The sequence below is a fragment of the Manis javanica genome, chromosome 16 (genome assembly GCF_040802235.1).
Source record: "Manis javanica isolate MJ-LG chromosome 16, MJ_LKY, whole genome shotgun sequence".
Lineage (NCBI taxonomy): Eukaryota > Metazoa > Chordata > Mammalia > Pholidota > Manidae > Manis > Manis javanica.
The window spans coordinates 33,962,379-33,975,387 of NC_133171.1; the positions used below are offsets into that span (position 1 = coordinate 33,962,379).

Consider the following 13,009-nt stretch of genomic DNA (forward strand, 5'->3'; position numbering starts at 1 on the left):
CTACACTCCCTGCATCTCCACAGCCTCATTTCTCATTTCCTCCTTGACGCGCCACAAGAACCAGACGTGCGTGGGTACAATGCTGTGGCTAAGCCACTAGTGGGTCCTGCAAGCCTAATCCAACTGACATCATGTAGTTCTAGCCAAACATTCCTACAGCATTTGACAGGGGTCAGCATTCCTTTTTGAGGTCTTCCCCTTACCTTCTCCGATCCCACTATTGCTTGCTGTGTTCCTATTTCATTCAGGATTCCTCCCCGGGATGTCTACTGGCTTCTCTTTCAACTCTTCTCCTATCCCCACTGCTGCCCATCGTAAGTCACTTAACACTGATGTTCTACGGCTTCTACTCCGGGCCAGCTGCCCTCTTCTCATCACTGTGTCTCCTCCCTGAGTGATGGCAACCATTCCCTTGATTTTAACTGCCACCTACACTGTGATGCTGAGCAAACGGCTCTGTCTGGTATGAGCCGCACTCTTAAAACACTGTCTGTGTTCAGCTACTTGGTAACCATTCCTCCTGTGTGACCCACAGGCATCTGAAGTATGAAACGTCTGACACTGCTGAACCCATCATCTCAGCAACCATACTCATTCCCTGATCTCTCCGCTCCTTCTTAGTTACTGACAACAGCATCCTCCCAGTGAGATTTAAATTTCAGTCCCATCTGAGTACCCACTATGAGTCCCTACTGGGCTAGGCAGTATGGAATCCAAAACAAGTACGTCATGACCCCATTACTTAAGGAAATAATTCAGTGTGGGACACAGTTAATGGAAGTATGTACTTTGTGTTTAATTTTATTATAAAGGCTTACAATTTCTGTAACGTGTTTAAGTGTCTATCTCTCAAATTAAATCAAACTGTAAATTCCTTGAGAACAGAAACTATGTCTTACATTTTATTCCTAGCACACAGTAGGCACTCAGTTACTAATGGATGGACACTACTAAGGAATAAAAATAAGTTTGCATGTCCATAAGACACCAAAGCAAAATGTTTAGCTGTGCTTAATTTAGCTTTTAAGTAGAGAACTAGGTTCAACTAAGAAAATTTGGACATATCACCTCTACATCCTTAGACTAATATATATTGTTAAGCAGTATCCCAGATTATCATGTTAGCAAAGTATTACACTAATCCTTTTTGAGTGTCTAAGTCCTATAAAATGATTTGAGATTTTGTCTAAGTCCTGTAAAATGATTTGAGATTTTCTCTGTATTACTACTTCAATTTTTACAGGTATTTATATCATCTCCCAAATTAGTTTTATTGACAAATTTAATTAAAATGCCATTCATCGTTCCTCTTTTATCATTAGAGACACTAAAGGAAATTAGATCTGATAATGATCTCAGTCTTAACCTCCTAATATTCATCCCCTCTAGGCAGCATTTAAACTATAGAGTCCATGCAAATCAATGATGATTAGTTTTTTGTAACAAGGCCATCATTAGAGTTTGTCAAACCAGGTAGTATTCTCTCCTATTTTGGCCCAAGCAAAAGAAAGATAAGGGAAAAACATTACTTTTAGACAGCCAAAAGAGACAATTCAATATGCCTGAAAGATTATCAGGGTTAACTTGATATCAAAGGTTACTTTATAAGCAGTAAGTGTCAGACTGTGCACATCAGCTGCTACCCTACATACAGGTACCTCTGAGATGAGAATAAAATGAGAAACCATTTGGTTTCAGTTGGTGTGTATTACATGTAGCATCTAGTCCTGGTTGCCTAGCAACCAGTTATGCGTGAATTCCACAGAGAATGAAAGCCCTAAACGAATGTACAGTTTGTGCAAGTTTCAAGGACTCAAAGAGAAGTGTCAGTAGTTAATCTAAATTCTAGTTGACAATTACCATACTGAGGTGGAGGAAAGAGAATCCATCATTCCATCATCTCACAGAATCAAGTATTTACTAGAGGTGAGACTTAGCCCTTAGGTTCCTATCTTCTGAATCAGTGGTTTTAAGAGAAACGATTGTGACAATATGACTTTTAAATTATAAAAACTTTATGCAGAAAAAAAGCCCAAAATATCACTCATAACACACATTCATTCATTCAACAAAACACATAATGAATATCTATCATGTGCCAGATACTGTTCCAGCCACTGGAAATACAAGAATGACAGTCACTTCACAAGCTCTCAAGCAGCTCATGCTATAATGGAATAATCAGACAAGCAAACAAATGATTACAACACCGTCGGTTTGGTCATACAGATGTTGCCATGGGGGTATTATGGAAACACATGTAAAAAAAAAACATCAGATTCAGGATAAGGGGGAGAGGGGAAGGGAACTAAACAGGAACTCAGAGGAGTGACCTGAGCTCAGTCTTAAAGAACAAAGCCAGTCAAATTACAGATGTGGGGAAGTGAAGGGGAGCCTTCCAGGAAGAAGGAAAAATGTTTGCAAGGGCATAGGGGTGAACAGTGGCATGTTGTCCTAGAGGAACTTGGAGGCATTTGGTGATAACTAGCCGTTAGGGTGCCAGTACTGAAAGAAGAGTCCAATAGACAGGCCAGGACGGTTCCAGAAGGACTTCATATGCCAGGCTAAGAAGTTCAGTCTTCATCCAGAATGAAATGGGGATTCAGAGAATGAAGTTTTTAGCCAGAGAATAATACAATCACTGTGGCAATGATGTGAAAGCAGGCACATCAGGAGAACAAATAAAAAGCACCTACAGTGAGAGAGAGACTCAGAAGACAAAACCAACGAATCGGGACGGGCAAGAGGGGGAGCCGAGAAGTGACTCTGACACAGCGCCCTCAGAAATGTGACACTTATGTATAGTATTTATGCTACTTAGTCCTGGCGAAATGTTGCCTGAACTCCCTTCCTCCCCCTCCCCTGACAAAACAATTCTGAGGTTAAAAAGTGCCTGGAAAGGAAAAGTTACCAGAGAGAAAGGTAAGAAAGGAGGAAAAGAGGGAGAAGAGAGGGAAGGGAGGAGGGAAAATAAAGAATACTAAAATATACTGGAAATTAATATCCATCTGAGTTTCTGAATGAGAAGGGATATTCCAAGTTTTAAAAGAATGAACGACCCTGTGGATGTAAGTACCTCGGACAGTACAACATAATCAAAAGTTTTCAAAAAAGTAACAAACACAACAAAGAATCACCATCCTCTCTATCTAAAGTACATAAGATAAATAAAACCAGATGTTAATAAATGGGCAAAGACACAGACAGTGGGATTTAACTATCCAAAATATAAATGGATGTTTTAAAACCATACATGACCAAATGAAGTGATGAAAATAGTATCTCTATGATTAACTAATAAACGAGCAACTGTTCTGGCTGCCCCATCTTCTCCAGGGTACAGTAGTACAGACAATCTTGTATAATGTGCAAAGACAAGTTTTTAAAAAAGAAATGCATATACTTAAATCCTTAAAATGGTTCATATGCTTTGGCAAAGTTAATTCCACTTCTGAAAAATCTGTGCTCCACAAATGATCACAAAATCAAGACGAAGGTTTACATATGGCAATTTTCATACTACTGAGAAGAAATGGAAATGGTCTGAATGTCCCCCACAAACGGAGGTAAGTACACTACACACAAGAAAATATCACGCAGTCACTAAAAACTGTGCTTTTATAAAACTCTTAGTAAAAAGGAAAAAAAAGGCTTACAGTACTTGTTTTAAAAATGAAAAGTACAGAAGTATAATTTCGGCGCTAGGTTTTACAACAGCACAGAAGGACGCATTACTTCTGAGTGGTGATGGGCTTTTCCTTTGCCTTTCCTGTATTTTCTAAGTATGTTCTTTAAATGAGGTTATATGATTTTCTGTTTAGAAAATAATTCCTGCCTTTTTCCTCTATCCCCCACTACAATATGTGGAGATCTCAAAAATATGTCTTAGCCATACAGAGAGCCTTTGAGATATCTCTGTAGTAAGTCACCTCTACAGATTTTAGCTTAAACTCATCAATTAGCTCTACACACTTGTATTGAATTAAAAGAGCTTTTTATAGTACTCTAACATCAAGGGTGACAAGTGCATTGTGTCAAGAACTTCAACTTAAATCACAGAATTAAAGCAAGAAAAAAGCTCTAAGTCTTTAATTACTGAATGGGGTTTTCATCACTTCAGTATACTTAACCCACTTTCATGTCCTTGCATTTATAAAAGCACAACAAGACTGTGCCTTCCAGTTACCTGAGGTGGTTAAGCAGAGGCTGAAGTCTCTCGTCGGACTGCACAGCAGGCAAGGACCGGGCTGTTAACTAAAAGCAGAGAAGAGAAAATAGAGTGAGTAAAATCAGCAAAGGCCAGACACTGAACACGTCTGAATATAAATGCAAAATGGGGACTCTGCGGGGAGCAAAAGGAGAGGGAGTACTTAAAATGTAAAGACATTTTTCTCTTTTGTAAAATCAAGGAATTGTACAGAAAGCTGATACATGATATGATTAAAGCTAACTATACGGCCCTATGTTTTTTGTAGTGCATGTCACTGAGCTTGGAAGAAAAAGGAGGCAAAACAAAGAAAAGGAGGAGAGTAAACACCTGAGTTCATGAAAAAGACTCTGTTCATGGAAAGTATTATCTTTGTAAATAAAAATGGAAAAACTTCTAAATTCACAGTAACCGACTTTTTAGCACTGAATCCTGGGCTGATGAGGAAACTGGGAAGAAGGACCTTCATTTACAGCTAAGCCACTATGAAACTGGTTACATGCAGTAGCGCCTCCCCCCCGACACACACACACAAACTGGTTACATGCAGTAGCGCCTCCCCCCCCGACACACACACACAAACTGGTTACATGCAGTAGCGCCCCCCCCCGACACACACACACAAACTGGTTACATGCAGTAGCCCCCCCACACACGCACACAAACTGGTTACATGCAGTAGCCCCCCCACACACACACACACACAAACTGGTTACATGCAGTAGCCCCCCCACACACACACACACAAACTGCTTACATGCAGTAGCCCCCCCAACACACACAAACTGCTTACATGCAGTAGCATACACGCACACATGCTTTCCTTCACTTTTACTTCATTTTATTACCATATTACCAAGAGAAACTAAGACTGTCTTTTAAACATACAAAGCAATTCAAAGTATTTAACATTGGAAGTAAGATAATAAATTGATTTAACAAACAAAATATGAGTCCAAGCCTTAGTTTTAAATACTGTGTATCAAGTTGACAGTACAGCATGGAAATGTGAACCTTTGACATACTCTACAGAATGTTACTTATATGTCTATGTATCTGTATTTTTTCCCTCTGTTCTTAAGAGAAAGCCCTATAATGCAAGAATTTGACCCAAAGAAATTTAAATCACTCATCCAAAGTAATTTAGCTAGCTTAAAGTAACCTTAAAACACCAAAACAAAAATAAAAGATTTCTTTCAGATTCTGTTATGTAAAAATACTTCTTGTATTCTACTAATAAATTATTTGACAAAATTCACAAAAGAGAACAAAGAAAAAGCAACAAACTGACAGATATCCTTTGGTTTTATATAAATGATCATTCTCTTAAATTATTTCATGTTAATTAAACTTTTCTGAAAACAGAAAACAATTCATCAAGCCTAATTTTTAATATCATGCTATCACTTTTAAAACATCTAATAAATACATTCATGAAAAAAATGTTGGCCAAAATGCCATATATGAAGCCACTTTTATTAAATCATACCTAATAATAAAAACAGAGAAACATTCCCAAATTTATGGAAGTCAACACAAATCAACAAAGTTACTGACTCATTTAAAATATTATAAAGTGAGATGATTAGTCTGTTATAATTTTAGTACAACTGTAAAACTCTCATCCCTAAGAAATGTTAAGTCTAGTATTTCATGACATATAAAATGTTGTAAGATATTGATGAAAGAAACTGCAGAAGGCACAAACATGGCAAGCTATCCCGTGCTCAGACAGTAAGAATTAATATTGTCAAAATGGCCATCCTGCCCAAAAAGATTTACAGGTTGGATGTAATCACCATCAAAATACCAATGGCATTTTTTAATGAGCTAGAGCAAATAATCCTAAAATTTGTATGAAACCACAAAGGGCCCTGAATAGACAAATAATCTTGAGAAAGAATGACACAACTGGAGGGGTCACACTCCCTGATTTCAACCTATACTACAAAACTATCATAAACAGAACAGTATAGTACTGGCACAAATACCAATGGGACAGAATAGAGACTAGAAATCAACCCAAGCTTATATGGTCAATTAGCATATAGCAAAGGAGGCAAGAATATACAATGGGGCAAAGGTAGTCTCCTCAATAAATGGTGTTGGAAAAACCGGACAGCCACATGTAGAAGAATGAACCATATACAAAAATAAAGTTGAAACATTAAAGACCAAAATGTGGGAGCTGAAACTATAAAATTCCTTAAACACAGGCAGTAAACTCTTGGACCTGAGCCTTAGCAATTTTTTTCTGGACATGTCTCCACAAGCAAGGGAAACAAAAGCAAAGACAAGTGGGACTACAGCAAGCTAAAAAGCCTTGTACCTCAAAGGAATCCATCAACTAAAAGAAAAGGCAACCTACTGAATGGGAGAATATATTTTCAAATACACATCTGACAAGCAGGTAGTATCCAAAATACATAAAGAACTCATACAACTTAAAACCAAAGAAACACTCTGATTTATAAATGGGTAGAGTACCTGAATAGACATTTTTCCAAAGAAAACATAGAGAAGGCCTACAGACACATGAAAAGATACTCACCATCACTAATCATTGGGAAAATCAAATCAGAATGACAGCAAGATATCATGTCACACCAGCCAGAATGACTAGTACTAACACACAAGAAATAACAAGTGTTGGCTAGATGTGGAGAAAGGGAACCATTGTGCACTGTCCTGGGAATGTAAATTGGTGTAGCCACTATGGAAAACAGTATAGACAGGTTCCTCAAAAAAATTAAAAACAGAGCTAACATATGATCCATTATTCCACTTCTGGATATGTAGCCAAAGAAAATGAAAACACTAATTTGAAAATAGTATATACCCCTACGTTTATTGCAGCATTATTTACAATAGCCAACATAATGGAAGCAACCTAAGTGTTCACTGATGAATGAATGAAAGAAGATGTAGCACATAGTACATACACACAATGGCATATTACTTAGCCATAAAAAGATGAAATCTTGTCATTCACAAGGACATGGATGGATGTAGAGGATATTATGCTAAGTGAAATAAGTGACATCAAGAAAGACAAATACCATATGATTTCACTTACATATGGAATCTAAAAAAGAAAAGGAAAAGCCCAAAAATACAGAAACTGACTTAGAAATACAGTGAACAAACTGATGGCTGCCATACGGGACAGGAGTGGGGAGCTGGGAGAAACAGGTGAAGAGGATTAAGAGATACAAACTTCCTGTTATAAAATAATTAAGTTACAGGGATGAAAAGTACACAGTAGGGCATATAGTCAATAATATTACAATAACTTTGAGTGGTGACAGATGTTAACTACACTTATCCTGGTGAGCATTTCGTAATGTATATAAAAGTTAAATCACTATAATGTAACTATAACCTGAAACTAATAATGTCAACTGTACTTGAATTGAATTTTTCTTAATTTTAAAAAGAAACATTCTTTGTCATTTGTATAACAATGCTGAAATTAAAGTGCTGTGTTAAGCAATTTTCAAGATGTTATTCCTCAGTAAATGGGTTGCAGTTTCTGGCAGAAAAGTTATTTTGAAAACAAGTCCTAAATATTTGTCTCAAAACACTGCCACCTCAAAAGGCCATAAAGTTTCAAGAACCCTGAAATCCAAATAGCAGTTAGAAGATGTAGCCTGGTTCTCACCTCTTCAAGAGTAAGGCAAACAAAATATTTTCTTCTTAAGATTTTCCTCCCAACTTGGATCATCGTGGAAAAAAAGGACTTTTAGAATTATGATCCTGGAGGTAAGTACGTGGGTGTTTGTGCGCTATTTCATATACATTTATGTTTGAAACAGTTCAAGAGAGAAAGCAGGGAGGGCTCACTGATTTTCCAGCAGTGTGAGGAATGGCTTGGAGCAGGGTGAGCCAGGGATCCGAGATGAACCCAATAATGGCAGAGTCAGGAGGAGGAGAAAGGAAGGCGTGAAGGTGAGGAATAGAAAGGAGTTACAGGCTAGTTAACTGTATCCTAACACAGAAGGAGAGGTTACAGAGAACATCCCGGCGGCTAGCTTATGCTATTCATTGTAATACAGAGCCCACGGGAAGATGAGGTTGGGGAGAGAAAAGGAAATGATCACTTTTCATCATGCTGGCTCTAAAGTGATGTTTAATACCCAAGAGACAGCTGAATATAGATGGAAGTGTGCCTAGGTGAGGATATGGAACTCAAGACTTAGATTTAGGTGTTATCAGCGAAGAAACAGCAGGTAGAGCCACAGACTGGCTAAAAACTCCCAAGGAGTATGCATAAAGCAGGGATGCCCAGTTGTCACTCCCTAGTAGGAGCTTATTGGGGAGCTACATTGAGAGTTCATTTCAAGCCACATCTGGGAAAGAGAACAGGACTGATTCCCACTGTGTGTGCTAGACATGCAATAGGAGATTGGAGACGTCTGCCAAGTGTGCCATCCTCAAGGGGGCTAAGATAATAAGAGAAATAAGGAAGTCTGTCAACAGTCTTCAAAGTTTTGTAACACTGATTCTAAGCAATTACAGATTAGAGAGAGAAAACAACCAACAGCTCCGGTAACTCTTTTGTTGCACACCTGGAACAAATGAATTTCACTTTGTGGAAAAAACGTGTCCTACGGAAAAAGCACTCCACCCCCAGGTGTGAAGCTGACTTGTTGAACCGTCAGCCAGTTGCTATTTTAAAGTAGAATTTTTTAAACAGCCCTGTGGAAAGAAAAAAGTGTCATGATTTTTCTCTTCAAATGATAGGCATGAGGGAAGGGAACGCGAATAACCAAGGAGGTTAACTACATAAGTAAATACGGTAAATGGTTCTTAAAAGAGTCAACAGACGTTTGGAAAACAAAGGTGACTCAGGAAGTTGGAAGTGAAGAACTAGAGAATGGCTTCATTTTAAAATAATAAATCCCTTCTCTCTGAACTACTCGCCCAACACCGGCTAAATTAAAACACATAAAAATGACAGGAAAACAATGCTCACTTGGAAAATATTGCTCAATTTTGTTCTCTGGTGTTTTTACCCTCTACCGCTCACTTCAGCTTCCTTACAAACTCAAGAGGAATGACAATATGCCGTAATATCGAAGTTGCACCTTAAAAGAAATCCAAGATGGGCAATCAGCACAAGTTAGACCCTTCTTCTCATATAATCCTGTTCTACTCACAGAAGCAGAATAGTACTGTTTCAGTAACATTAGGGCAGTGGATTTATGTATAGTTACAAATGACAAAGAGGCCAAATATAAGTGTTTTTTATTCTGGTTTGTTTCTTTTTCATTTTTTGATTTTTAACAGATGCTAATTTTTTAGAGCAGTTTTAGGTTTACAGCAAAACTGAGAGGAAGATACAGAGATTTCCTACATACACTCTGCCCCACACATCATAGCCTCTCTCCCAGTCATCAACACTCCCCACAATAGTATGTTTATTATAGTTGATGAATCTACACTGATATATCATTACCACCCAAAGTCCATAGCTTACATTAGGGTTCACTGTGGGTGGTGTACATTCTGTGGATTTGGACAAATGCATGATGACATGTACATGCCACTGTAGTAGTGTACAGAATAATTTCACTGCCCTAAAAATCCTCCACCTATTCATCCTTTCTTCCCACTAATTTCTGGCAACCACTGAACTTTTTACTGTCTCCAGAGTTTTGCATTTTCTAGAACATATAGTCAGAATCATACAGCACACAGGCTTTAGATTGGCTTCTTTCATTTAGTGATATGCATTTAAGGGTCCTCCGTGTCTTTTCATTGTTTGATAGCTCTTATTTTTTAGCATTTCATCATCTGGATGTACCACCATTTATCCATTCACCACCAAAAGGATATCTTTTGGCAATTAAGAATAAAGCTGCTATGAAGATCCAAGTGCAGGATTTTCTGTGGACATAAGTTTCCACTAGGTAGGTGTCTTTTGAAAATGAAAAACAAATAAGGTATGTTTTCCAAAATGTCTTTACATTCTCCTTAGTTTATAAAGACTTGAGATGGCTCCTACTATACCTTATAACTTCCCAAGACTACTAACTCAAAATCTAGAATATGAACACTTCCATAAATTAAAGATGTACAGATTATGCTTATGCATATATTCTAAGAGACAACACAATTTATAGGTCAAGAAAATGATTTCTGAAACCAAAAGGTAACTATTTATTTAAACAGGACCTCATGAAGAGATACAGCTCTAGCGAGAACAGGTTGTTCAACAAAATTTTCACTTTTATTACTGGGACCAGGCAGATGTCAAGTAAAATTAACTTTTACAAGCAGCTGTTCTTTTAACTTCATTTATTTTAACAACGGAAAATCCTGTGTCTTTCTGAACTACATTTTTTTATAATAGCAACAATCCCAATTACAAATCCCAGACTGTGAGATTCCACATTATATTCCCCCTTATCCCTGGAACCTAATTTGTTCCCCAATTTCATGCTCTCTCTCTGCTAGCTGAGATACCGTTAGTCACTGACCGTAACAGTCTAGATGCCCACAGCACTTGCTGGTTTTCACTGGGCTCTCAGACACATTAGCTCTTTTGATCTTCACAGCAGAGGTGGTTTTATCAGCACGACGCTTCGATGCTTCTTCACATGGAAATTTCTCCATCAGCTGGCCACAAACATGATTTTCAATATGTAGCCTTTAAAAATCAACCAATGACCTTGTCAAGCAAAACGCAGAGATTCCATTTGAGCTCTAAACATGCCCAAGTAGTTTAATTTCCAAAGAATATTAAACAGTGCAAAGTTAACAAGATATTTCCAGTTCAGGGGTCTGGATGATATGAAGAACTGAGAGTAAACCTGGGAATAGTGCAAGTAGACATCCCAGTGCTGATTTTCTGATGATGAAACCCACGGTGTGAAAAGCAGCTTGTTATTCAAAGGGTAACCTAAGCACCTTTCCAATGCTCTACATCATTTAGAAATGTAAAACAATTGCTTGAGCAAGGAAAAAGGGGTATTAAGAGATATGCAGTGATAAATGCACATGGATCACTGAATTTTCTTCCTTAGATTTTCTTCCATAAAGTCATTTTACTTCTAGAATACCCTAATAATCTTGGTTCAAAACTCTTAAGCTACTAGAGCAAGCAATTTCACAATTAAACTTCTCATAAGTAAAACAAAGATCTGGCAAGTGGGAGTCAACATGTTTTATTTTTCATGCTGAAACCCAAGAGATTGACGTGTCAGCCTTTGGTCTGTCCTCTTAAAGGACTGTTCTTGTGAGGCAGGCAGAAGAGCAGCAGCACACAGCACTCCTCGTGCTTTTACTATATGCAGGGCATTCTAGTAGGAGTTCAATATAGACTCTATTCCTCACAATAGCCCCAAAAGTGATATTATCCCAGAGGTACCCCGGAACTTCACAAACTGTTCAACCAAAGGAATCTGGAACATCCAAGAAGAGTGAACAGGTGATCTTTATGCAATAAGCACCAAATTCTTCTTGTCTCATGAACTTAAAAATTTATGCAAAATTTGCATTTGATTCTAGAACATGTCCTTCCTGGTTTTATTATAAAAATGTTTGTTTTGTCATTGAGTAAAACATGATTATTTTTCTCTAGATACTTTATTCCCTAAGATATCTCGTCCCGTGTATTTGGCCATCCTATAGCTGAAGAAAATTTTACCACAGTTTTACTCCTTATAACCCCCCTGAAAGGAAGTATCTGGTGATACATTTGAAATTGTGGAATTGGCTGAGATGATTCTGAGTCTGGCCAGATTTCAATTTCATTTCATTTCATGTGACTACCATGATTAAGACAGAACTGACATCTGTTTCAGCCATAAATCTTTATATGCAAAGACTAAAAAAATCATTTAAATTTCTGTTTCAGTCATTGAATAAATTTGTGGAGCAATATGAAGTCCCAAAGTTTCTTATACATTATCCTATTTTCATTCATTTTTGTCTCCCAAAACATCTATACCATATTTACCTAAATTTACATTTGACAATTTCCTATTTAATGTAAGAAACCTACTTATCTGGACTTCTCAGAACTAAACTGTTCCTTTACTGTTTCCATAGCCAGGAATCTTGAGCAAAATCTTATTATATGGAAGTTTCTCATAAAGCTTCCTAAATATGCACATAAATTCTACTATGTGCACTGAAGTTGCCACCTGTATCTATAGACTTCTAGTAAATGTTTAAAACACTGCAGACAGAATAGTGGCTTTCCCAGTGCATGGTGTTTATCTTCTTTAAGTAGTATCAGCCAAGATTTCTTCAACTTCCTGCTGACGATCTTCCTGTTATAAATGTCAGATCAGCTGCACATGAAGCTGGCAATGCTATCTCTGCTCTAAATATTACGAGATAGTGTAGCACTTCTAACGGTGGGAGCTTCAAATTAAACATCATGTGTTCTGCCACGTACATTCTTAAATTTATTTATTGAATAACCTGAAATTAATGTCAAACGGCCTATAATTATATTTAATTACTCTAGTGAAGAGACACACAAAAGATATGTATGTGTAAGTACATACTTTGATTTTTCTACAAGAATTCTTCTCCCCTTCATTTGGACTTTTATTAACACTTGGAAGTGAAGACAGAGCAATGGGGAGTGGAGCGAAGGGGACAGACAGGATTTTTATTAAAGCCTCTGTGACAGTGATCTGTTATGTGACAAAACAGAGCCCTTGGGAATGCACTTGAAGAACTGGAGGGCCCTAAGTGATTAAAAACTACGATCAACAAGGATAAACCGAGACTTCCATTTCCCTCCGCAGCTGACTTGAAACCGCTGATCCAAATGTAAAATTCAAG

At 37.6% G+C, this 13,009-nt stretch overlaps 1 protein-coding gene and 1 long non-coding RNA gene across 3 annotated transcripts in view; one reads left to right on the plus strand and one right to left on the minus strand.

Annotated features, from left to right (window-relative positions):
• Nucleotides 1–13,009, minus strand: part of PRIM2 (DNA primase subunit 2) — a 264,376-nt gene that overhangs the window by 102,117 nt on the left and 149,250 nt on the right. For both annotated transcript variants that reach the window (XM_036998378.2, XM_036998379.2), the window contains one exon: nucleotides 4,187–4,254. In XM_036998378.2, the coding sequence (XP_036854273.2) occupies nucleotides 4,187–4,254 (68 nt within the window). The remainder of the gene's footprint in view (nucleotides 1–4,186; nucleotides 4,255–13,009) is intronic.
• LOC140846890 (uncharacterized) lies at nucleotides 1,012–4,681 on the plus strand. Its single transcript, XR_012126387.1, has 3 exons — nucleotides 1,012–1,926; nucleotides 4,160–4,279; nucleotides 4,476–4,681. It is a non-coding gene; the product is annotated as an uncharacterized lncRNA (long non-coding RNA).